The sequence below is a fragment of the Eublepharis macularius genome, chromosome 12, assembly GCF_028583425.1.
Source record: "Eublepharis macularius isolate TG4126 chromosome 12, MPM_Emac_v1.0, whole genome shotgun sequence".
In the NCBI taxonomy this organism is placed as follows: Eukaryota; Metazoa; Chordata; class Lepidosauria; order Squamata; family Eublepharidae; genus Eublepharis; species Eublepharis macularius.
The window spans coordinates 80,741,468-80,767,825 of NC_072801.1; the positions used below are offsets into that span (position 1 = coordinate 80,741,468).

The 26,358-nt window shown below is 47.9% G+C and overlaps 1 protein-coding gene across 1 annotated transcript in view; it reads left to right on the forward strand.

Annotated features, from left to right (window-relative positions):
* MUC12 (mucin 12, cell surface associated) overlaps window positions 1-23,694 on the forward strand; it is a 39,126-nt gene extending 15,432 nt beyond the window's left edge. The window contains exons 5-14 of the mRNA XM_054994579.1: window positions 4,530-4,640; window positions 6,293-6,411; window positions 6,518-6,576; window positions 7,051-7,202; window positions 8,377-8,439; window positions 8,703-8,865; window positions 12,463-12,624; window positions 12,887-12,984; window positions 13,562-13,623; window positions 23,051-23,694. Of these exons, the coding sequence (XP_054850554.1) occupies window positions 4,530-4,640; window positions 6,293-6,411; window positions 6,518-6,576; window positions 7,051-7,202; window positions 8,377-8,439; window positions 8,703-8,865; window positions 12,463-12,624; window positions 12,887-12,984; window positions 13,562-13,623; window positions 23,051-23,086 (1,025 nt within the window). The 3' untranslated portion in view covers window positions 23,087-23,694. The remainder of the gene's footprint in view (window positions 1-4,529; window positions 4,641-6,292; window positions 6,412-6,517; window positions 6,577-7,050; window positions 7,203-8,376; window positions 8,440-8,702; window positions 8,866-12,462; window positions 12,625-12,886; window positions 12,985-13,561; window positions 13,624-23,050) is intronic.
* The last annotated feature ends 2,664 nt before the right edge of the window (window positions 23,695-26,358 follow it).

The following is a 26,358-nucleotide window of genomic DNA, read 5'->3' on the forward strand; positions in this document are numbered from 1 at the left end:
CAAAGCTGTACCAAAAAAAGGAAGTGAATAAAGATTCTATAATGAGGTATTTGGAAAAGATGAAGCTCCCTGCAATTTCTGAAGGTTGGAGAGAAAAATTGAATAGGGAAGTGACGGAAGAGGAAATAAAAGAGGCAATCCAGTCAACAAAATTAGGAAAGGCACCAGGCCCGGATGGACTAACAGCTAAATTTTATAAAGTAATGGCTAATGAACTGGTGCCGTTCCTGAAAGAAGTGATTAATGGAGCTATGCGAGATCAGAGGATCCCTGATACTTGGGGAGAAGCTAATATATCATTGATTCCTAAAGAGGGACAGGATTTGACCAATGTTAAAAATTATAGACCAATTTCGTTGCTGAACAATGATTACAAAATCTTTGCGAAGATTTTGGCTGAGAGGATAAAAGGATGGATGTCTGAATTTATTGCGGAGGAGCAAGCTGGATTTTTGCCAAATAGACAAATCAAAGATAACTTAAGGACAGTTATAAACACTATTGAATACTACGACAAGCGCTGTGATAGAGAAGTTGGTTTCTTCTTCGTGGACGCTGAAAAAGCATTTGACAACTTGAACTGGGACTTTATGTTTGCTACTATGGAAAAGCTGCAAATGGGAGAAAAGTTCATACGAGCAGTGAAAGAAATTTATAGGGACCAGAGTGCAGCAATTGTGGTGAATGATGATGTGACTAAAAAATTGACAATAGGTAAAGGTACAAGACAAGGTTGTCCTTTGTCACCATTGTTGTTTATTTTGGTTTTGGAAATACTGATGATTCAAATACGGGAAGACGATGCAATCCGAGGAATAAAAATAAAAGGGTTTTTCTACAAGGTCAGAGCGTTTGCGGATGATATAATGTTAATTGTGGATGATCCAATTGAGAATATGCCGAAGGTGATGGAGAAAATAAAGGAATTTGGAGACTTGGCTGGATTTTTTGTAAATAAGAGGAAGTCAAAGATACTATGTAAGAATATGTCCAAACAGAAACAACAAGAACTAATGGAAATAACAGACTGCGAAGTAACAAATAAGGTAAAATATTTGGGTATTGAACTGACTGTGAAAAATATAGATCTATTCAAGAATAATTATGAGAAATTGTGGATACAAATAGAACGAGACTTGATAAAATGGAATAGGTTAAATTTGTCATGGTTGGGAAGAATTGCAGCAGTAAAGATGAATATCGGACTTTGTGTGGGCAGGCAAGAAACCCCATGTGAAAATGAAAGTATTACAGGACGCCAAAGAGAGAGGTGGAATGCAGCTGCCCAATCTAAGACTATATCATGAAGCAATATGTTTGGCATGGATAAAAGAATGGATGACGCTGAAGAATCGCAAATTACTGGCTTTGGAGGGATATAAAAAAATATTTGGATGGCATGCATATTTGTGGTATGATAAAGTAAAAGCAGACTCTATGTTTTTACACCACTATATTTGGAGAAGCCTCTTCACGATTTGGAAGAAGTATAAAAATTAACTACAAGATGGAATTCCTTCCTGGGTGGTTCCGTATGAAGTAATAGATCCGAGAACTGTCGATAATGAGCAGCAGTGTTTAACTTACAAGGAGATAACACGAGTAGAATTTTCAAAATTGAGAATAAAAACAGAGGAGGAGTTGTCTCCATGTTATGGATGGTTTCAATATAGACAGATCAGAGATCTTTATAATTCGGATTGTTTGAAAGGAGGAATAAGAATGGAGAACTCAGAATTAGAAGATGTAATTTTTCAAGAAGGTAAAAAGGAAATTTCAAGGATTTATAAAGTACTTTTAAAATGGTTTACAGAGGATGAGACAGTAAAAGTCCAGATGGTGAAGTGGGCTATAAATTTTCACAAAGAAATAACAATGGAGGCGTGGGAATACCTGTGGAAAACTACTTTGAAGATTACAACATGTACAAGTATTAAAGAGAATGTCTATAAAATGATTTATCGTTGGTACTTGACACCAAAGAAAATTGCGCTAGGAAATATTAACATGTCGAATAAATGCTGGAAATGTAAAAAACATGAAGGATCATTATATCACATGTGGTGGACTTGTGAGGTAGCGAAGCAATACTGGGGAGATATAATTGAAGTAATTAATGAGGTTTTGCAAACCCAAATAAATAAGAACCCAGAATTGCTGCTACTGAACTTGGGAATGGAAGATGTTCCAGTGCAGTATAGAACATTGTTATTTTATATGATTACAGCAGCAAGACTTTTATATGCGCAGAAATGGAAAGTACAAGAAATACCAACTACAGAAGATTGGATTTACAAATTGCTGTACATGGCTGAGATGGACAAAATGACAAGAAAACTTAAAGATCTTGATTCAGGACAATTTAATGCAGATTGGGAGAAATTGAAACAATATCTAGAAAAAAAATGGGACGTGAAAGGGGAACTGTGGCAGTTCGAGAATTACTGAAATGTAATAGAAGAAGAGAGAAGTGACTTTACCGGGAAAGGGGGAATTTAATTATTAAAATCTAAGCTACCATTGGGGTTATGATAAAATTAAAAATTATAGAGTATGAAATAATAGATGTTTTACTATGGATATATAAGATTAAGCTAGTTGGATATTATTTACAATATATAGCTTAAGTAAAGAGTATATAATGGATATTTGAGTATAACAGTTATCTTATAGACTTAAAGTATGCTTAGAATAAGAAATAGTAAAAGATGGGTGTGTAATAGAATATTAGAGTCTAAGCTAATATCAGAATCAGGATGATTGTGGAAAGTAAAGAGTTAAAGTAAACGGAAAGTAAACGGATACAATGTTATATTTTTAATATCTTGATTGCTAATATTTATTATTATGCTAGCATTATCTTATGTAGAATATATGGTTTAAATGAGGTATTTAAAGGGAAACTTCTATTATAGAGATATTCCTAGTAGAGATTTAACAAGCTTAGAGAAAAGAGTATTAAGTGTGTTTAATAGAATATATGAGATACTAAGTAATTAAGTAACAAGATAGACTAAGGGTTGGAAAACTGTTGGAAGTCAACTAAAAAGGGGGGAGGAAAGGGAGGGGGTTAGAAACAGACTTACAAGGGGGTAATGTATGTGTTGAATGATATTATAAACTAATCCAATAAAAAATTTTATTAAAAAAAAAGGAAGATCTGTGAAGCAGAGGTGACTTTGCCAAGAAACGTTACTTCTCGGCCACCCTCGCCTGACATCCGGGTAGCGTAAAAAGCCATTCCTTTAGAAAAGCAATGCAGCCAATGACCACTCGGTCTTCAACCTGCCCTCACTGGCCACGATGATGGAGAAAGCAGTGCCGGCCCAGCTCTAGGCCTTCTGGGATAACTACTGAGACCTGGAAAATCATCAGCCAGTCCTTGAGCATTTAGAAAGGAGCCAGCAGGGGTTTCTCGAGAACGAGTCATGTCAGACTAACCTTCTCTCCTTTTTTGAGAAAGTTACTCCCTTGCTGGATCAGGGGAATGCTGGAGATATCGTTTATCTCGATTTCAGTAAGGCTTTTGATAATATGCCTGTTGACAAGTTGGTAAAATGTGGTTTGGATCCTATTACTGTTAGATGGATCTGTAACTGGTTGATGGATGGCACCCAAAGAGTGCTAGTTAACGGTTCCTCATCCTCTTGGAGAAGAGTGACAAGTGGAGTGCCTCAGGGATCGGTCCTGGGAGCTGTTCTATTCAACATTTTTATAAATTATTTGGATGAAGGAACAGAGGGAATGCTTATTAAATTTGCAGAGGATACTAAATTGGGATGGGTAGAAAATATGGTAGAAGACAGAGTCAGGATACAAGATGTTCTTGACAGGCTGGAAAACTGGGCTAAAATGAATTTCAACAGAGATAAATGCAAAGTTCTGCATTTAGGAAGGAAAATTCAAATGCCTAATTATAGGATGGGGGGGGACTTGTCTTGGCAGTAGATTGTGTGAAAAGGATCTAGGGGTCTTAGCAGACCATACGCTGAACATGAGTCAGCAGTGTGATGTGGTAGCAAAAAAGGCAAATGCGATTTTGGGCTGTATCAACAGAAGTATAGTATGCAGATCACACAAAGTGACGGTATCGCTTTAGTCTGCTCTGGTTAGACCTCACCTAGAGTACTGTGTTCACATCTGGGCACTGCAATTTCAGAAGAATAGAGACAAGCTGGAATGCGTTCAGAGGAGGACAACAAAGATGGTGAGGGGTCTGGAGACCAAGTCCGCTGAGGAAAGGTTGAAGGAGCTGGGTATGTTTAGCCTGGAGGGGAGATGACTGAGAGGTGAGAGGATAACCATCTCCAAGTACTTGAAGGGCTGTCATATGGAGGATGGTGCAAAGTTGTTTTCTGCTGCCTTAGAAGGTCGGACCAGAACCGACGGGTTGAAATTAAATCAAAAGAGATTTTGGCAGGAAGGACTTCCTGACAGTTAGAGCGGTCCCTCAGTGGAACAGGCTTGGGGATGGAGCGTGTTTGTTCTTGACTTCTACCAAATGTTTGGGGGAACCATTTCTTTTCCAGAGCTTTGCTACAACGGAGGTTTCCATGACGGAATTAAGTGCATTTGTCGTGACAACTTATTCTATGGGCCCAAGTGTGAATTCCCTGTACCAGACGTCACTGTGCCAGAGGGTAAGTTTCACTGGGAGCAGATTGCGCTGCCCACCCCCCCACCCCCACTACTTAATGCCACCTTCCCCGGCCCAGTTTTTGTGCTGAACAGAGTCTTGGGCGCCTGGCAGTCCCCCCCCCCCCCGTCCCCCAATCCTGCTGGGCCTTCTGTCAGATCTGTGGCTAAATAATAGTTGTATCCAGACTACCTTCTGCAATCAGACAAGAGTCTGTTGTTTTCAAAAGATTTACTGAAAAAAGCAACCATTATAGTCCTCGGGCCCAGATGCAATATCTGGGCTGGTACACGTGTATTGTTACGAATGATAGGCAAAGAACAAGGTACAAAGTATCAAGCCCCAGCAGGCCCAGCCTCCCCCCCATAGTTCTCAAAACAATCCCTTTGAAGCTGAGAAAGTGAAAGTTTCCCAAGGCTGGAATAGCTGTAGTCAAAACATCCCTCTTCTGTGAGATAGCTGCTAGGGAACGTCTTGGCACCTGTGAATAGAGCACTCAGAACACTAAAAGAATTAAAATGGAGTCTCTTTGGTCATAACATAAAGGAAAGCATTCTGAACCTGACACCTTGTTCATCTGGCCCCGGCTTCTTATTTGGGAGAATGCACAGCACCTCCAAAGTAGCAGACACTGGTTGCGATATACTCTCCCCCTACATGCTGCTTGAAGCATTATTAAGCCACATGCACCACTGCGCTGCTGCTCCTCGCTTGCCTTGAAAGCTCCTTGGATGGGGTCGACACAAGTTGGTTGCTCCCAGATTGCAGGTACATACATATATCACTACACTGAGCATAAACAAAACCCACCGCCACCTGAGAACGAAGCAAAAACAGTCCTCCAAGACAAAACTACCCCGAGCGCAAAACGGATCAACTAAGAAAAGAGCAGGCCAGAAGAGAAACGTTAAGGAGGGATTTATTCGATCGGCAGACTCTCACGGTGTTTGCAGGGATTCTTCAGCTAAAGGTCTCTGAAATTTTAAAACTTTTAGAAAACAAGAGAAAAAGGCGTCCCCCAGCTGGTCCAGGTGCTTCTCCGATGGGGGTCTGCCGTGCCTTTGGTACCCCTCCCCAGGGAGGTGGCTGGGCTGTACTCAGGGCTCATTTTGAGGGGGAACGCGCAGGAACGCAGTTCCGGTAGTTCTTCAAAATCGGTCACATGACAGGAGGCCCCACCCACCTTATTTTTGGCCATTTGGGGCCCATTTTGACCTGGATTGGGGCCAAAATGTCCCAATTCGGGCCCAAAATGGCCAGGATCATACCCAACACAGCGAGGATTGGTCCCGAAATGGCAAGGATCAGGCCTCTGACGGGTGGTAGATCACTCTCCCACTCAGCAGCAGCCCAATACTGACCATTTTGCGCCCCATTCTGGCCATTTTCAGCCCCCTTTTGCCATTTTGGGCCCAATTTTGGCCCTGGATGGCCAGGATTGGATCCAAAACAGCCAGGATAGGTGATGTCAGGGGGTGGGGCATATGCAAACCAGTTATGCTAATGACACACTTCTGCTGATGTCAAGGGGCGTGGCATATGCAAATGAGTTACGCGAATGAGTTATGCTAATGAGTTCCTGCAGCTCTTTTTCTATGAAGTGACCCCTGGCTGTACTGCTCTGCAGGTCTCCATCATTCTCCTTCTCCCTTTCAGTAAAGGTCCCAGTGACAGTTGAAGCCCAAGTGAGGATCTCCAACAGGGTCTACACAGAGGAGCTCGAGGATACCAGCTCAGCAGGTTACAAAGCCCTCGAGAAGAACTTTAAGGAAGAGGTAGCCGCAGCCCCCGAGGGCATCTCCCTCTCGCCCTACCCCCAGCCCTCCTCCGTTGTGACGGATCTTCTTTCTTTTACGTTGTATGTTTTCCTCTGCCTTGTAGATGGACATCATTTATAAGGACGTCCCTGGCTATCGTGAGACGGTGATCCTGAGCCTGCGGTGGGTGCCCCAGGCAGATGCCAATCCCATCCAAGGGCCCCCCTGGCCCCCGGCCGGCCCCTTCCAGTGTGGCACCGCTAGCCCCCTGCCCTGGGGTCTGCTTCGACTTTGTGTTTCTTAGAAGAAGGGAGTCCAGGGTGTTCAAGGGCTGAGGAAGGGCCCACTGGCTGGAGAGCTGATCAGCGCAGTGGGGCTCTCAGGGTTAGGCTGGGAGGCTGAGGCCTGGTGCCGTAGCTGCGGGACTCCTATGTTGCCGCGTGTCCTTATTCAGAAACCAGTCAGAGCTCCGTCCTCAGCAGAGAGTCAGCTGAGCTTCCTCCTCCATGGGGAGGATCCCGAGCCCCCTCCCCAAGGCTCCCCCTTGTGCTTTACATTCTTCCACCCATGCCCTTGGCATCAAGTACAACGCCCCCCCCCTGAAAATCCCGGGTGTGGCAATGGAAAGGCTGAGCTTTCTCTTCCTTGCTTTGTTAGGCCCGGCAGCATCGTTGTGGACCACCAAGTCATCGTTGACACCAGTATGAGCAATAACCTGAACCTCATCGAAGTGACTGTCCACAATGTGACGGAGGCCGTGCGAGAGCAGCTGCAGATCGCAAACGCCACCGAGAAGAACTGCACACAGCGTAAGCCATAGTCTGCCACGGCGTTGGGACTGCAGGAGATCTCTGAACATTTAAGTGCCCTGGAGATGGAAGCCAGGAGTCCTGGAAATGACGGATGCCCACGCTGTCGCTCGTCCCACTGCCTCCCTTCCATGCCCCACACTCTCTGGGGCACTCGGAAGAGGGTTGGTTTAACTCCACAGCCCTTACAGCAGTCAGTTCTCTGGGCACCTCACTGTCTGTTCAGAGGCGGAAGAGGGTCCTGGTACGGCTCTTTCTTCCCTCTTGGAACAAATCCATGGAAAAGGGCCAGGAGGAGGGCAGATCTGACGGCAGATCTGAGGGTCTGCAGGGATTTTGTCTTTACACATTTTCATTTCTGATCCCAACACGGCACTGTGAGAAGAAGGTTAAACCCCTAGATGTCCCAGTGAGGGGCTACCAGAGAGAGATGCCCCCTCCCTTGTGCTTGCAACCCGCAAAGCCAGGCAGGTGCAGAACTCAGAGCAGAGCAAGCGCCCCCTGCAGCCGTATGCTGGGTGCCTTGAACCCGGAGAGGGGTCAAATGCGGGCGCTTGTCCCAGAACTCATACGAGGAGGATCGGGAGCACTTGGGTACAAGGCTGATTGGAGCAGCTTCGGCTGTCCAGCGCAGGCTTTCTAGTCCCACAGAGCTCTTCATCGTCCCTGCGTGGGAAGCATGCGGAGTTTCCCCATGGTTATGTCTGCGGCCCCTTCTGACCCCTGGAGCAATCATTCCTGGGCTCACATAGGAGCACCCCCCCTTCCTCTTCTCTCAGTGGGGCTCCTGTGTGGAAAGGCGCCGAAGGAGCTGCCGGATTGCAGCCCTGGAATGCTCCCCCAGCCCTTTGCAGAACAAGAAGCACGTCCCAGCAGCAGCCCCCGTGAGGACCCCGAAATCCGGGCAGGCCAGCCCAAAGATGCCTTTTCTCCCTGCGCAATTGGGGCGAGCCCAGCTTTGCTCTTCAGCAATGGGAGCTTGGAACGGCTTCCCTGTTAGCATCCGTTTGTCCCATCCTGAGAAGGGGTGATCTTCCTTTTGGGGCCCCGCAAGTCTCCTTAAACACCATCCTTCTGTGGGGTGCAAAGGAATTGTTTGGGGATGAAAATACAAGGGACCATTTTCAGCCCCTACAGCAGCACGATGCAAGCAGCCACGTCTTTCTCTTTCCAGAGCTTTGCTTCACTGCTCCGCCAAACCCAGTCCTCAACTCAAGCTCCACCTTTTCGGCAGAAGGTGAGACCAAGACCTGGGAATGGGAGGGTCCTTCTTGCCCCTCCTTTGGGTCCCCCATTTGCACTCTTATACCTCTACGCACGTCCTTTGTGCCAGGACGGAGCCATCATCGAGCGTGTGGCCGTGAATTTATGTGCCACACTGCCCCAAGAGGAAAGGTGGGGTATAAATATTTTAATAAATAAATACATGTGTGAGAGACATGTGGTTTCCCTACTCTTTCTCCCTAATTTTACGCACTGCGATCATTTTCTCTTTTGCAGAGTATTGCAAAACTATGGTTGACCCTCAATGGGCAGACTTCTATTACCCCCAAGTGGTGGGGGGTGCCTTGAGCTGCATCACCGACTGCAGCAAGGACAGTCCGGCCTCCATCCACTGCAATCATGGAGTTTGCCACATCACAGGAGGAGGCCCCCAGTGCAAGTAAGTGACTCATTGGGCGGGGGGGGGGGGCATGCAACAGAGGAGTCCGTGGACTCAGGCCTTCGGCTTGAAATGTAACTGCAGCTTTTCATGGGAGAACACCAGGCATCCCCTTGTTTTAGTGCATGACAAATTTGAATGCCCACCTGGGTCACAATCCCTCTGCATATTGGAAAGCGTAGCACATCACGGGAGGGCTAGACTACAGCATTTCTCTGCTGCAGGCTCCCTTCCTGGGGGGAGTCATTAAACTCCCTCCTGCCCCCTGAAGTGGTACAGGCTGTGGGGGGGGGCAGGCTGTACCATTAATTTCCCATGGAAAGCAGCTTAGAGGCTCAGGGGCATCAGAGGGGTTTGAACTCAGGCGCCTGACTGACCCCCCCCAGCCCCTTTTCTTCATGTTTCCCTGAGGCTTGCCTGAGGTGGCAGCCGTGATGTTATTGGATGAATATTGTTGCAGAGCAGAATATGCACAGAGGATGAAGAATCACAGACGTGTGTGTTTTAGCTGCTGAAATAAATAGGGGGAAATAGTGTACATACATCCTTACATCCTGATGATCTAAAAGTAATGGTCTAACTAATCGGAGAACAACGGCGTCCTGAGAAGAGGAGAGAATGTCAATTGCCCCCCAATAAAACTGGCCGCCAATAATCAACCCTAGCGCTGTTCATTAAGCATGCAACTCCCCTTTTACCCTAGCAGGAAGAACAACTGGACATCTAACTGGCCTCATGCAAACTAGTTGGCTCCAGCTAAACACAAAAGATGACTGAAGGGAATGACATTTGCAAAAACCAAACAGATGCCCACCCCCACCCCCCACTGGACCCTGCAGTGCTTCTTTGGTTGGGCTGTGGCCTCACACACAAGCAGCAATGGCGGTGCCTGAGGGAATGCACGCACACTTCCTGTGCAACACGTGGTGGAGTTCACCTGGAGCAGGCAGGCCCGCTAAGGGCCCGAGGGCACACTGGGCTGTTTCTGGGTCCCCCCCCCCCGGTCCCTGTCAAAGCTAAAGCTGTGTTGGGAGTTCTTGTAGAAACTTCATGCTGAAGCATACAGAGGCCCAATTTGGGTCAGGATGGTGGCACCTGGAGACGGAGGGGAGGTGTTAAGATTCCCCCCGTGCCTTTCCCAGGGTTGCCAGGTGTCTGGTTTTCATCTGCACAGTCTAGTATTTCGGAGGATTATCCAGGGGAAAATGTCCCCCAAATACTGGACTCCTGGCCTGGCCCCCCTCCTTCAATTGCCCAGTCCGGCCACCCAGCCTCCTGCGGCCGCACGGTGCTGGCGCTGGCCTGGGGAAGTGGCTGCCAGTCCAGGGGCCAGGCCAGCCTCCTGAAGCTTCACGGCACCGCCCAGGAGTGGCTGGCCAGCCCGGGGTGCCTGGAAGTGGGTCGGCAAATGACGTCACTTCTGGGAGTGATGCCATTACGCCAGATGGGAGAGCGTGAGTGCTGCAAGCAAATATTAAATTTAAAAAAGGTTGGTGGCACACACACCCCTCTCCCCAGGGTCCGGTATAATTCTCAACCCCATCAGGTAACTCTAGCCTTTCCCCCAACCTGACATGTCCCCGGGGAGCCACCGTTTGTCCCGAAGGGATAACTGCTGATCAGTACACACTGATCAATAAATGCTGATCAGTACACACAAGTTCCCCAACAGGGCAAACAGCAGCTCCCTGAGGCCTGATCCAACCTGGGCCACAAACACAAACCTCAGGATTAAATCTGAACACAGGACTTCAGTCACATGCTGGGTTTGACAGGGCAGGGCTGAGCCTCTGCTTGCTATCCCTTGAATGCGAAAAATACAAAGAGGCGTCCCCAAGAAAAAACCAGAAGCAACCAAAAAACACTTGGGGATTACAAACTGTACTAAAGGATTATAATGTCCGGGGTCTGGGTCCCAGCCCCCAGACTTGGTAAGAGGGAACAGCAGGTCAACCAGTCTGACGGGTATACAGAGGGGGCAGCCAGCAGCCAGCAGGCCAACTGGTCAGCCAGCAGACAGCAGGTCAACTGGTCGGCCAGCTGACAGCAGGTCAACCGGTCTGACTGGCAGGCAGAGGGGGCAGCCGGGGAACAGCAGGCCAACCCCTCCCACGGGCAAATGGGGCCAGAACCTGTCAGTGCCAGGGACAAGGGGCAAAGGCCCAGGGCCTCAGGAGGCAGGGGGAGACAGAGAGAGGCCAGCGAGTCCCACTCCCCTAGGGAAGGAAAGGGGACTAAGCAAGGCGGAAGGGGGCAAGGGCAGAGGGATTGGGGGCCCAGCAGTCACCCACCCAAAGGCCTTACCTGAGGAGGAGAAGCAGCAGCAGCCCCAAAAACCCAAAGCCACGCCCCAGCTAGAAAATAGTAGCCTGGCCCAGGAGTTGCCAAAAGCCAAGCCACTCCAGGTGGGGCTAGTGGAGGCACTCTGCATGAAGCCCTGGGCAACCAGCCAAGGAGCCGCAGCTGGTCCCACCTTCAACCATCAGCTCAGCCAGGGAGGCCGGGCTGCTAGCCAGGGGACTGCAGCTGGACAGGCCTTCAGCAATCAGCCAAGGCAGGGAGGCTGGGCAGCCAGGGAACAAGGCACAGCTGGTGCTGGTCAGTGGGGCCAGATCAGCTACCCCAGCTGCAACTGCTTGGTGCAGCCCAAGACCAGGCTGGAAGAGGGGTGGGACAGTAGAAGGAAGCCCTATAAAAGCTGGCTGGGAAGAGCCCTGGGGTGGTGGATGTGAGTAAGGAGTGATGATGTGGAGTGAGAGCGGTGCAATGCAAGAGTGGAGGTTTGGAGGAGAGTTCTGGAAGGAGGGGATGAAGAAGGACACAGGGGGCAAGCAGGCCAGGTTGAGCAGGCCAGCGAGTGGACTGAGAGGGAGTCTGGGTGAGGTATACTGCCCCTCCTTCCACAGAGCAGGGTCCTGCAGAATCCCTGGCCCCCCTATGACATCAGGAGCAGACTGCCCAGTGCCACGCCCAGCAGCGGCAGCGGCGGCAAGCCCTGACATATAAATATACTAAATAAATCTTTTTACATTCAATGCTCAGTGCAAATCAAATAATTCATATACACATTCAAATCACAATATAACAATTGATTCCTCCATCAAATACAGATAAATACAGCAGCTCCCTGAGGCCTGATCCAAACTGGGCCCACAGACACAAACCTCAGGATTAAATCTGAGCACAGGACTTCAGTCACATGCTGGGCCTGACAGGGCAGGGCTGTGCCTGGGCCAGACCTGTAACCGCTGTCACGGGAGGCCCCCAGTCTTCACCTTGCTCCCTTCTCTCTGAGGTTCTTGACATGGCTGGGAGGGCGGGAGGCCGTGGAGGGGAGGGGAGTCCTTGAACCTCCGAGGCTGCCTAGTTTGGAGCCGGGTCTTCCCGGAAGCCCTGGCTGCTCTGCCTGGCACTGGCTCTACAGCCACCCTTCTCCGGGCCTTTCCTCCAGCTCCGCTGCCTCTGCTTGGCATCCCTTGAACAGCAGGCGTGCCAAGTGTGCCAAGTAGCCCCCGCCTTCCTTGACTTGGCCTCTCTCTGAGCCCCCTGGGGCCTTCCTCTTGCTCTCTCACCTTCCTCTCCGCCCTTCTCCCACAGCTGCAATGATTTGGACACCTTTTGGTACCTGGACCATCGCTGCCAGTCACGCGTCCAGAAGTCAGAGGTGGGCCTGGGGCTGGGGCTGGCCGCCTTAGCAGCCATCAGCATCCTCCTGGCCGTCTTCCTCTTCAGGGCGAAGCGGAAGAAGTCCCAATCTAAGTAAGAAGGCCAGTAAGAATTGGGGGCAAGAGGGAGGGAGGGTGCCAAAACCCTGCTCCTGGCGGGCGGTTTGGAGAGAGCCCGGGGGCCTCTGAGGGGATGGGATCGGGGCTGTGTTCCTGGGCCCTCCCAGAGGCGCGGTGGGGCAGAGGTGAGCCGGGAATCACAGCATGGGCCCCCCAGCGTGGAAGCAGGCTGCCCCTGGGTTCTCCTCCTCTCTGCTTTGGGTCCTGCTGGGACCTTCACTGTGTTGCTCTTGCAGTTGGGCTGATGACGCCGAGGCCTGGTACGAGGAGGGGGACGAATGGATGCCCTCTGGAGCTCTGAGCTTCCGGAACGAAGACACGGACTTGTGGGGCGGTGAGTGCACTCAGGGTCCTGAAGGGGGGCAGCGGTGGGGGCTGTGCTTGTGTAGGCCACTGTCTCCCCAAGTCCTCTGCCGCAGGACCCAGGGCCAAGCTGCATGCAAGGTGGTTAGCCGCTTCAGGCGTGGGCGGCTTTGCATGGAGACCCTTGCTTTCCCTTCTCTCCCTCTCTGCCTCCTGAAGAGTGCTGTGAAGGCCCAAAGCGAGCAAATGGCAGCAACCTGAGCCACCTAGGAAGAGAGGGGACTGCTGCCCTCTAAAGTAGAGGCCTGGGGAGAGGCCGGTGGGCTGGGCTTTTTCTACACCCGCAATGCAGCCGGCCCCGGGCCCAGTAGCTCCGAAGCGAAGGAGGAGCGAGAGCCCCACCTGGCCTTGCAGGACCCAAAGGGGCCCCAGTGGAGGAGGTCTTTCAGGTCTCCTACGGCTGGAGACCACCCTTTTAAGGGGAGGGGCCGCCAAAGACTGCGCGGCACTTTCCCAGTGAGCCCAGCCCCTCCCCTGCATGAGCCAGGCTCCCTCGCTCTGCTGCGGCCACTGATCTTTACTGCCTTTGGGCCTTCTCTCGTTCTCAGGACGTCAGAGCAGCAGCGAGGTTTTCAGGCCATCGCTGGGTGCAGTGGACTCCTCCATCAAGGTGCGTATGGCCAGGGGTGCCGGAGGCCTTGGGGCAGACCCACTCGCGTAACAGTCCCCTGGGAGCCAAGCTGGCTTCAGCTCTTGGGGGCTGGGTGGGAGGGGGGCAGGCAGGCGGCCCGCTGGAGCGCTGGAGTTACTGAGTGAGGGGAGACCTTGGGGGGGAGGGGAAGCCCAGCAGAGGTAAAAACGAGTCCCAGGGGAGGAGGCGCCTGGCCACCGCGGGCTCTGCCTGTTCTCCGGCTGCCATTTCTTCTTCTAGTCCTCGTCCTCATAGAGCCAGAGGGTTGGACGGGGCCTCACAGTTGCAAGGCTTCAGGAACAGCCTCGGGCATCCCCGACACGTCTTCCTCCAGCCGCTCCCTGAAGACTGCCAAGGAGGGGGAACCCACCACAGCCCCAGGCAGCCCATCCCACTGCTGAGCTACTCTTAAGGGGAAGACGCATTTCCTCATGTCCAGCGGTTACCTTCCCTCCTGCAGTCTAAACCCCTTGTTTCGAGTCCTACCCTCTGCTGCTAACAGGAACAGCCCCCTCCCCTCCCCTAAGGGACAGCCTTTTAAATACTTCAAGAGAGCGATCCTGTCTCCCCTCAGCCTCCTCTTCTCCCAACTGAACATTCCCAGGTCCCTCAGTCTTTCCTGGTAGGGCTGGGTCTCCAGGGCCCTGGATCATCCAGGTTGCTCTCCTCTGCACCTGTTCCAGTTTGTCCACATCCAATTTGAAGTGAGGTCTGGAGAACTGCACACAATACTCCAGGTGGGGCCAGACCAAGGTGGTATATGGTGGGATAATGACATCCTACAATTTGGATGTGATGTCTTTGTTAATACACCCCAAGATTGTGTTTGCCTTTTTTAAATTTTTTTTAATTTTTTAATTACTAAAAGACACTACATTAAAACAAGGAAAAAGGGAACAAAGGGGGAAAGAATAAAAAACAACATAATCACATACTACACACTACAATTTATGACATCCCTTCAGGCTACAATTATTCAAAGTTAAACTTTCTAGTATAGTATTAGATTGGTAGAGCTTATAAAACACAAAGTACAATCACGCTCAGGTCTCCTTCCCCCGCTTGCATCTCGGTCTCAATACTCTTTGCGCAGCTACAATAGCTGTGCTCGCTTCCTCCTCCTCCCTCCCCCCTTCAGGCTTCAAATCTTCTTCTTGGTCAAACTCCTGATGATCAAGTATAAAGTTCCTCAATTGTGCTTCAGATATTATCTTATGGGTTTGGTCTTTGTATCTAAACCAGATGCCTTCCGGAAATAACCATTTATATTTTATATCACTTTTTCTCAGAAGAGCCGCAAACCTTTTATATTTAAATCTTCTTCTCCGAGCCAAAAATGGAATATCCTTCAAAATCTTTACCTTATTACCCAGAAAGTCCAAGTCCACATTAATCGAATTATATAGGATGGTGTCCCGAATCTTCTTAGATGAGAAGACGATAAAAATCTCGCGAGGCAGCTGACGCTTCGTCGTATATTTTGAAGATGTCCGATGGACCTCTGCAATATCGCTTCTCAGCTCTTCTTTAGTTGCCTCTGCGAATGCCGCCAAAAGCTCCAACACCAGATCCTTTAAATTTTCACTTTCTTCCTCTTTAACATTTTGTAAACGCAATGTCATCTGAGCCCGGTCCACCTGCAACCCGATTAGCTGATTTTCCAAAAGCTTTATTTCTTTAGTTGCGGTTCTCATGAGCGTTGCATTCTCCCGAGCCGATTCCTCCGCCTCGAGCGCTGCGTCTTTAATGGTTTTCACCTCGCTTTCAGCTGAGCCAACCCTTTTTCCGATTTCACTTAACATATCAATAAAGGGCTTCATAGCTTCAGCAACAGACCGTTTGACAGCCTCTTCAAGATTTTCTCCCTTCCCCTGCAGCACAGCCAAAACCGACTTTCCCACAGCGGGACTCTGCTTTTTCGTTGCCATCTTGGGGGGGGGGGGGGATCGCCAATTAAGTTCCAAAACTCAATGAAGGGGAACTTATCCGAACCCTATTAAGCTTCAGTTTCCTCCAATCCTTCCCTCTCCTTGAAATAACAGAAGGGATTCGCTTACTTAGAGACTTTCAAATTAAATCTGCTTGTTGCCGTTCTCCATGGCCCGGCAGCACGGAATGTGCTGCGCATGTCTGCCGGCCTCCGTAGGAGCAAACGGGCAATTTACCCCCTGCATCGTTTTCAGGGGGCTCTTCCCGCGGTGCTCTGGACCCTGACCCTCTGACTGAGGATCCTGCGGGTTAGCCTTCGCAGGTTAACCGCCCGGTCAGGGTGCTCAGACGCTTCCTCCTGGACCTGCAGAGAGGAGCGTCCGACATGGCCGGGAAAACGAAACCGAATCGTGTTTGCCTTTTTTGCTGCTGCATCACACTGAATATTCATGTTTAGCTTCCCATCCACCCATATCCCAAGATCTTGTTCACACACACTGCTACCCAGAAGTGTATCCCTCATCCCGTATGCATGCTCCAAGAACCTGGCACTTATCCATGTTAAATTGCTTCTTATTCAAATCTGTCCACTTTCCCAATGTGTTCAGATCTTGCTGAATTCTATGCCTGTCTTCAAGGGTGTTTGCTACTCCTCGCAGTTTGGTGTCATCTGCAAATTTAATGAGTAATCCATTCACACCCTCATCCATTTATAAAAATATTGAAAAGCCCTGGGCCCAGGACCGAGCCCTGTGGCACTCCCCTGGACACCTCCCTCCAATCAGACATGACGCCATTGACAACTACTCTGCATGTGTGGTTATCCAGCCAGTTCTCTTTCTATCTAACTAACCATCCTAGAGTCCAGTCTGCAGTCCTCCAGTTTACTCATCAGAACATCATGAGAAGCTTTACTGGGTCGTTTTCACAATCTTTAACATTGTGCAAAATTCACGGAACGAGGGCGTCTTCATGGCACGATTTCTGACATCATCACACCACGAAAATGGAATCATGACGGGATGACGTCAGAAATCGTGCCATGAAGCCGCCCTCATTCCGTGAGTCTTGTGTGATGTTAAAGAGTGTGAAAATGACTCTGAAATCCAGATAAACTACAACAACCACATTTCCGCAATCCAGTAAGCCTTTCACTCAATCATAGAGGGAGATGAGGTTGGTCTGGCAGGACCTGTTGGGGACAAATCCTTGCCGAGTTCCCCATAGCACCATGTAGTCCATCAGGTATTTGCAGATTGACGCCTTTTGCTGCAGATTGACGCCCTGGGACAGAGGTCAGGCTGACTGGCCTGTAGTTCCCAGGATCGTCCTTTCTTCCTTTCTTGAAGATCGGGGTGACATTTGCCCTCCTCTAGTCTTCGGGCACATCACCTGTTCTCCAAGAGGCCCTCCGTTTTCTCTTTAAAGCATCTTTTAAAAAATTTTCCAATACATAAATAGCAACAGGGAGTACAAACTCCAGTGGTGAAGACAAGGGCTACAGGATAAATGAGCATAATACAAATGCTTACAGATGTGGCAGCCACGTGGGAGGCATTTCAATCCACTTTTTTTGCACAGTTCATTGCCAAGTATTTATTAACATGTACAACAAAATAGAGCAACACGGTAATGTAATTGTCACAACAGAGAATCTCCCGTGTGGTATTATGTCTTCACAATTGTTTTAATAAAGGATATATTAATTGAGTACTGTTTCACAAATTTGTTTATACAGAGTAAGGGATGTAATAAACAATTTGTATATTCTTTTGTTTCTCTTGACACAACCATATACTACACCATATATTGCAACCTCCCTAGACCTCAATTATACAGGCATCTTATGCGTTCTAAAAACAATTCATTAAAGTGTCCCGTGCTCAAAGTGCTATCATGGATGTTATTAAAGTGCAATTGCTTTTGGCATCTTATGACACTATTTCTCATATAGAACTCGATTTGCCTTGCATACAGGTACAATACAGGTACAGTATAAGGGTAATTCCAGACACTGTGAATGTCACAGATCAAAAAGACCTATAATCATAGGTACACGTAGTTGGTTCTGTGACTGCATTCTCTAACGGACGGTCCAGATCCTTGTAAGGTCCGTTTCCAAGCTTCTTTCTCAAAGAGCACAGATGCTGGAAAATACACATAACAATATAATACATTCCCAAATTTTAAAACATACAATAGTATATTCATATTACAATATACTCACTCAAAGATTCATCATAGTTAACCTTCCATATCCCTCTTTGATTTGTCAATTACTTCCATTTGTGTCCCATTGACTAACAGCTGTATTATCTACAGAAAGCCATCCACGCCCTAATCACACCTTAAAGTAACATTGTTATTATCCCAGAAAGCAGGTGTAATCATTGGCTATATTTAAGCCATTTGGCATAAGAGTGTTGAGTTTATATATCCAGAATGTCTCCTTTTGATGCAACTCCCTATTTGCTGCTATGTGTTCTTTCTTCCGAGTTTTAAATAAAACGGTGAACATTTCCCTTTCACTATGCTTTTTTTCTAGATAATGCTGGACCAAAGGAGCCTCTGCTACATTATTCTTAATCCTAGACTGATGTTCACTGAGTCTCGTTCTAATGGAACGTGCAGTACTCTACATCCACCCACCTTTTTTCTGATATCACTGTTAGAGATAATATTAGAAAATAATTATTTCAGAGTGGAGGACAACTTTTATGTTCAGCTCCGAGGAGTTGCGATGGGATGCTCCGCAGCACCTTGTATAGCAAATCTCTTTATGGGATGGTTGGAAAAGGATTTTTTTTGCAATCCTGCAATTAATCCATTTTGGAAAGACATTATCATATTTGTCCGTTTTATAGACGACCTTTTCCTAGTGATGAATGAGAATGTTGATATTCAGAATTTGGGGGACTGGATGAATGGTATACACCCCAACATCAAGTTCACTTGGAATACTAGTAGGGAGTCCGTGGACTATCTGGACGTGACAGTATACAAGAAGGAGGATGGAACCTTGGCAGTAAAACCGTTTAAGAAGAGAACAGACAAGAATTCACTACTTCATTATAGATCATTTCATCCAGGACATCTAAGGGCTAATCTACCGTTGGGTCAGTTTTTACGACTAAAAAGAAATTCCACCAGGGAGTCTGATTATATTGCCCAAAGTAACATCTTGCAGGAACATCTTAAACAACGGGGATACCCTGATAGGGTTTTAATTAAAGCCAGACTACGTGCTGATGAAACAGCCAGGGAAGATTTAATTACACCAAAGGAACGAACAACAGGGGAACGAATTGTGGGGGTCTTTGATTATAGCAATAAAGCCAATGCTATTAGAAGGGCAATTTTGAAACATTGGCCACTTGTCAACGACATCCCGGACTGTGGGACCCCTCCTTTAGTAGCCTTTAGACGGACACGGAATATTAAAGATCAGATCATACATTCAGACTTGAACTATGACAATGACCCAAGGGGTACAGGACTACCAAGAGGTCTGTACAGATGTGGTAGATGTAAACAGTGCTCCCTAATAATGACCACAGAAGACTTGAATCAACTAGGAATTGAAACCACACAAGAATTTGTTAACTGTGGCACGGAAGGAGTGGTATATGCCCTGAGATGCCCATGTGGATTATTGTATGTGGGAAGTACTGCACGTTCCATTAGAACGAGACTCAGTGAATATCAGTCTAGGATTAAGAATAATGTAGCAGAGGCTCCTTTGGTCCAGCATTATCTAGAAAAAAAGCATAGTGAAAGGGAAATGTTCACCGTTTTATTTAAAACTCGGAAGAAAGAACACATAGCAGCAAATAGGGAGTTGCATCAAAAGGAGACATTCTGGATATATAAACTCAACACTCTTATGCCAAATGGCTTAAATATAGCCAACGATTACACCTGCTTTCTGGGATAATAACAATGTTACTTTAAGGACGGAGATTGTGTGATTAGGGCGTGGATGGCTTTCTGTAGATAATACAGCTGTTAGTCAATGGGACACAAATGGAAGTAATTGACAAATCAAAGAGGGATATGGAAGGTTAACTATGATGAATCTTTGAGTGAGTATATTGTAATATGAATATACTATTGTATGTTTTAAAATTTGGGAATGTATTATATTGTTATGTGTATTTTCCAGCATCTGTGCTCTTTGAGAAAGAAGCTTGGAAACGGACCTTACAAGGATCTGGACCGTCCGTTAGAGAATGCAGTCACAGAACCAACTACGTGTACCTATGATTATAGGTCTTTTTGATCTGTGACATTCACAGTGTCTGGAATTACCCTTATACTGCACCTGTATTGTACCTGTATGCAAGGCAAATCGAGTTCTATATGAGAAATAGTGTCATAAGATGCCAAAAGCAATTGCACTTTAATAACATCCATGATAGCACTTTGAGCACGGGACACTTTAATGAATTGTTTTTAGAACGCATAAGATGCCTGTATAATTGAGGTCTAGGGAGGTTGCAATATATGGTGTAGTATATGGTTGTGTCAAGAGAAACAAAAGAATATACAAATTGTTTATTACATCCCTTACTCTGTATAAACAAATTTGTGAAACAGTACTCAATTAATATATCCTTTATTAAAACAATTGTGAAGACATAATACCACACGGGAGATTCTCTGTTGTGACAAGTATTTATTAACAGGCAGGTCTATATAAGACATAGACTTTTAGACCAAAGAAAATTGTATAAAAAAATAAAGAATAATAAAGAAAAAAATAATAATAAAGAATAATAAAAAAGAATAATAAAAAAATAAAGAAAAATAAAGAATAAAATATAAAACCCAAATCCTCAGAATTAAACTCCCCTATAATCTCTAAAATTAAAAATAACAAAGCACTAAGAAAGCAAGACCCGAGATAGATATTTGGCGATTCATCTTTACCATTGCCTGAGACATGCTTAAGAAGAAGGCAATCTCTAGAGTGACTTGGAGAAGACACCGAAGATGTCCTCAGTTCAATCTAAAGCCCAGAAGGAAAGGAGAAATGTTGGATGGTTTCCCGAGTTCTGGAAGCCCGGGGCAGAACTTTTGTTTATGCAGAGTATTAAAAGATCTTACGAATAGCTTTGCAATGAGCAGAGTGTCAGGTCTGACATATGTTTCCTATGTGTTCTAACCAGAGAGACTCCATTTTAATCCTGTCAGTGTTTTAAGCTCTTCTTTTGCAGGTGACAAGCAGTCCAGCAACACTTATCTCAAAGAAGAAGAAGGTTTTGACTACAGCCCTTCCAGCCTTGGGAAAGTTTCATTCTCTCAGCTCCAAGCCGCGTGTTTTGAGAACTGTGGGGGGAGGATGGGATTTGCTAGTCTATCTTATTCTGTACCTTAACCTTTACCTTCATTCGTAACAATATCCGTGTACCAGCCAGGATATTGAATCTTGGCCAGTGGACTATAATGGTTGTTTATATTCAGTAAAGTCTTTTGAAACCAATGGACTCATGTCTAATTGCAAGAGATAGTCTGGATTGCAACTTTTAATAAGCCACAGTCTGACATTTCGTTACGAATGGTAACGGGGAACAAGGTAACGGGGCTCAGGGCATGGGAGAAATTTGGCCTTGGCCTCGAGCTACAGCGTCTTATACCGAGTATATGGAAACTACACAACTTCCCAGAGAAACTCCCCAAGAGTATGCTGAATCGGGAGTGACGGCAGCCCCGGAACGGATGCAAATATTAGAAGAAAGACTCTGTACTATGGAGGAAAGCTTAGCACATGCGGCACTTGTGGTAGGAGGATCTGGGGAAGCCCCAACCCAACTGGAAGGGCTGTAGTCAAAACATTCCTCTTCTTTGAGATAAGTGTTGCTGGACTGCTTGTCACCTGCAAAAGAAGAGCTTAAAACACTGACAGGATTAAAATGGAGTCTCTCTGGTTAGAACACATAGGAAACATATGTCAGACCTGACACAGAGCACTGACTTTGTCCAGAGAAATCTATGGTCAATAAACTGGGACAGTAAGAAAATAGAGATATTTGCTACAAAGAAAAGGGTTAAATGCCCAGAGTGGCGGGTGAAGAGATGGGCGTTGCATCAGATTGAAAGATAACCCATCTGGCATTTCAAGGTCTCTTCTTATTAGGGCCAAAACTCTATCCAGTCCCCGTGCAAGTAAGTGGGAATCCCAAAGCTGTGGGTTTCGCATCTACTTTCTGGCTCTCGTTATTCACACAAGAGTCTGATCTAGGAGGGTCAAATAGGGGAGATGAAACATCTGGAAAGGAGCAGATTTCAGCTGGATTTCATAATGGCAGTCCAGGCTGAAGTAGTAGAAAAGAGTTCAGTAGCACCAATAAGACTAACAAAATTTGTGGTAGGGGAAGAGCTTTCGTGGTCCTCAGCCCACTTCTTCAGATACTGAAGTAGCTCATAGCTCACTTCTTCAGACTGAATTCATTTATGACTTTAAGCCAGCTTCAAGATGGAGAGCCAAAGAGGATCGGCCCAAAGTGCCCACAACGAAGATGCCTGGCTGGGCCCCATCTTGGGGCTTGCCGAGGCTGGGGTCCATATAGTCAGTAAAACTGCTGGGTGGAGGTCTTGGCCTTGCATGCGGGGAGTGCCAGGGAGGCCTGCGAGGCCCCTCGCCCCTCCGAGACAAAAAGGGCAGTGCCCAGCAAACACGAACGTGGAGATTGACCCTGAATCCCCCCCCCCCCAGCTACCCACTCCTTCTGCTTTCGGTCAGTCCACCAAGTTGTATTTTCCTGTGTACCTGGGGGGGGGGATCACCTAAACATGCAGATCCCCCCCCCGGCCCGTTTGTTGGTGTGCATGTTTTGGCTATCGGTGCAGGGGCAGCCAGTTTACCTTTAGCTACTGGGGCAAGTGGGGACCGGAAACAAAATGCTGCTAATTGTTTTTAGCGTGTTCTGAATATTCCTCTTCATCTTAAACTCAGCCCTGTCTGGAAACAGGGCCTGGGCCATCATGGCTCAGGGAAGAAGAAAGCTAACACCAATCCAGAGCCTCCTGCTCTGGGTCTCCACTGGTACGACGGAATTTCAGGTCTTTGGTGTTTACAGAAGAATGTCAGGGGAGCGCTGCTGGGTCCCTTTGGCCATCCCGGCGACTCGCCTTTGCCCTATATTCTCTTTGTTTTTTGGGCTGGGGCTCTTGCTTGGTAAATTCCTATAAGAGCACATATGCACGTGCCAATAAAAAAAGACGGAGGATTCTGGTGACTTTGCCCCGAATGCAGCAGTCTCGGCTTCCTGACCCAGCAATCCAAGTCTCAGTCCAGCCCTGAAAACCAGCTCCTATTTGCCAAGCATTTTGGAGAAGTCTCTCAACGCTGGCTTTGGCAAGTCTCTTGTGGGAAGGGAAGGGTTTCTGGGCTGCAACTGAGCCATTTCTGCTTGCTGTGGGAGCTCGCTTTTGCTGAGCCCGCCCAGCACACCTCACCTTGCCCTTCTCTTTGCAGGTGCAGTTCCAGAAGCCGAGGGTAGCGAGCAACTAAGGGCCCTGCCATGGGACCCACTCTGGAAATTTCCCTTTAGCGGCAAAAGTCCCACACACGCTATGGGCAGAAGGAAATAGGGCGAAGGGGCACGGATGGCGCCGCCCTCTCCAAACCTTGCTAGATTCCTTTGGGACCTGTTTCCTGAAGGAACTTCACCTGTCCTGTAAAAAGCAAAATGGACCAACAATGTATTAGAAATAGTTCACTAGAAAGCTAAAAATGAAAAATGAGGAATAAGATGCCTAAAATTACTGATATCAAAGAACCTGAAAAAACCCTTTTTAAAAAAGTATCGCCGTACCTTGCACCTTGGAAATCCACGTGACCTCAGAGCTCTTTGGAATTGGGTCTTGCCTGTGGAGCCTGCTGAGGAATTCAGCACTGGGATGTTGGAGGAGGACCCGGAAAAGTCCTGAATGAGACGCAGTTCTAGTCCTTTGGAAAGAAAAGGGCCGCAAGACTTCTGGTTCCTGGGCCGTGCCTAGGATGGCCCGACTCCCTCCTTCTTGCTTTGTAAGGTTTCTGCCATTGTGTAGTTATTTATTGTGTATTGTTTAAATATGTATTTTAGTAATTTATTAGAGAAAAATAAAGGATACTGTAATGATTCCAAGTAAATGTGTGCATGTGTCTTTAAATGCTTGGTGTGGGATAGGTGAAGAGTGGGGGGTGAAAGAGAGGAATGAGTGAGCGATATGATTGGTTGACTGAGATTGTGGGCGGAGTGAATGTAGTTTAAACTGGAAGAGAGAAAGGTTTCAGTCAGAGGAAAGCAGGCTGGCTGTGGGCTGCCTGAGTATGTTGAAGTGTTTATGAGAGAAATATGACCTGTGTGGACCCTGAACTGAGCATGTTTGTGAAAGGACACTCAGTCAGGGAAAGGGAGGCTGGCTGTGTGTGCCCTGAGCAGGTTTAATATTTCTGTGAGAGAAATATTGAGTTAGAGAAAGAGGCTAACTGTGTGTGAAGCCTTAGAAGAGATCTGTGTGAATGAGTTTAAATGAAGTAACATTAAGAACTAAGAACTACTTTTATGAAACCAATACGCTTCTTGAAAAATAAACATTTCGTTTTGTTGTGTCCCAGAGTAGCTGTCATTGCTATACCCCATTCCTATCCTCAGGGCCACATAGAACCACGAAGGAGCCTGACGCTTAAACACGTTACCAAAGGGGAAATTTGAATAAAATATTTTGGAATAATATATTCCTGGTGGCAGCAAACTACCCAGAGGGTGTAAAGGGAAGATTAAAAGAAAAATCTACCCCCAAAAAAGTGAAGGTCATAACAGATACAAAATCCACATGTTGTACGTGACACCTTTTCTTTATCAGTGGTACCAATTAGTTAAGGGGGTGGGGCTGGCAAAAGAAAAGTCCCCGGGAACATGCTCAGTTGGTTGTTTTGCAGCATTATGAATCCAGTCTTCTCTGTCCCTTTCTGCTCTCCCTCCCCTTAGAGAAGAGGTTTGCCCCTCGCCTGTTTGCCCGGCAAAACAGGGAAGAAAAAGCCAAGGGGCTGAAGCGCCACTCCCGCGGCGGCGGCTGACAACCCAGGGAAGGCAAGCAGCACTCTCCAAACCGCTGAAGCCCCGTCCTGGGAGGCGGCCTCAGGGGAAGGCCTCAGCCCCTCCGCCCTGTTTGCCGGCCCTCCGGTGCGGGTGGTCTGCTGCTGGTGTGTGGAACGGGACGCAGGGGGTCCTCCCGGGCCTGCTTCAGCTGGGCTCTTGGGAGGTCCTTATGCCCCTCGGGGCCAGGACAGAAGGCGGCCCCTGCTCTTGCCCTGGGCCAGCCCAACCCTGCAGGCCCAGCAACTAGCACTGACATCCCATTCTTGGAGGGCCGCTTCGAGAACGGAGTCTGGAGCGTGGCTCAGGCCTTCCGCACGCCCCTCTTGCTTCCAGGTGGGCTCTGCCTCCAGCTGCCGATGGAGACGCGCTGGCTGGGATCTCTGCGGGTCCCGCCAACGGCAATACTGTCCCACAGCCTCTCCCACCCAACACTAGGCCAAAGCAAACCCCAAAGACATCATCACTCCCCCCACCACCTCCAATCTCTCCCTTTCAGCGCCTTCCAGTGAGGGCAAATATGTGGGTGGCGCTCACAGAGCACAAAAAACAGCCAGGAAGGTGGGAAACCAGGGGCACGAGGATCCCAGGCGCCTTGGGGAACTTGAGCTGTTTTGTCTGCTTGCGTCATGAAAGCAGAAAGAAGTTGTCAGCCGTGCTGGTCCAAGGACCGGTCCAAAACCCCAGAAACAGCCCACAGAACACCTTTGATTAGGACCAGCCAAAGGACACGGAGCCCTGGGACAGCCTCGGAGGTCTTCAGAATTCTCCTCCAGGCGGGATGTCACAAAAACATTTTAAAGGAAAAGGAAAAGGGGCTAGGAGATGCTGTCAGGTGCTGCTGCCCTCTGCTTCCGCGCTGTGCCCGGGCGTTAGGTGCAAAGCCGGTACAGGTAATCAGTAACTCCCACCTTTTTATGACCAAGGAGCCATAAAACAATCCCACTTCGGTGGAATGCCATTGTTCCAGGGCCGCTAGCTCAATGCAGAAGTGGACGGCAAGAGGACTTCGCACATCCCATCCGAGCATCATTTCCTTTAAAACGTATGGGGGGGGGGCGGGTATCCAGCCTGCAGAGCGTTCTGGAGCACCCGAAAGCCAGCCCACTGTTGCACGCCATTTGCTTGGTCCTAATAAAAGGTGTCCTGTTCTCTTCTGCATTCTCTTCTTCTTGCCCCACGTGAGAATCAGCCGGGTGAGGTGCTGATGACGCTGCGACATCAAGAAAGAAAAAAGAAGAGGGAGGGAAAAATCCCAAACTCAACCCGAAATATCCTGAAGATGCAATAATCGAAACCCTTATTTATTATGCAGTGTACACAATAATAAAATTAAAAACAAGGGGCCTGATTGCCAGGCTGCACCAAGAGTCAGAGCAAGATTCACGTGCGCTGTTCCAAACGCAGCGGACGAACGTGTCAAATGACCAACGCAAGGCCGGACGCGTTTCAACCCAGGGGCCTCCCTCAGTGGCCAACGATACACACTTTGACAAAGAATCGTAAAAACAAACCCACACATCCAGAAACCAGTATGTATCCATTCTGGCCAAATGTTGTTACCTCATAGAATACGTTGTGTGAGGTAAATTGATAGAGCAGGCCGTGCATTCCCCCCCCCCCATGGCCCCCGCACTCATGCAAAGCCCTTCATTGGGGTTATAATGGGACGTGATGAAGGCCATTTGATTTTAGTTACAGG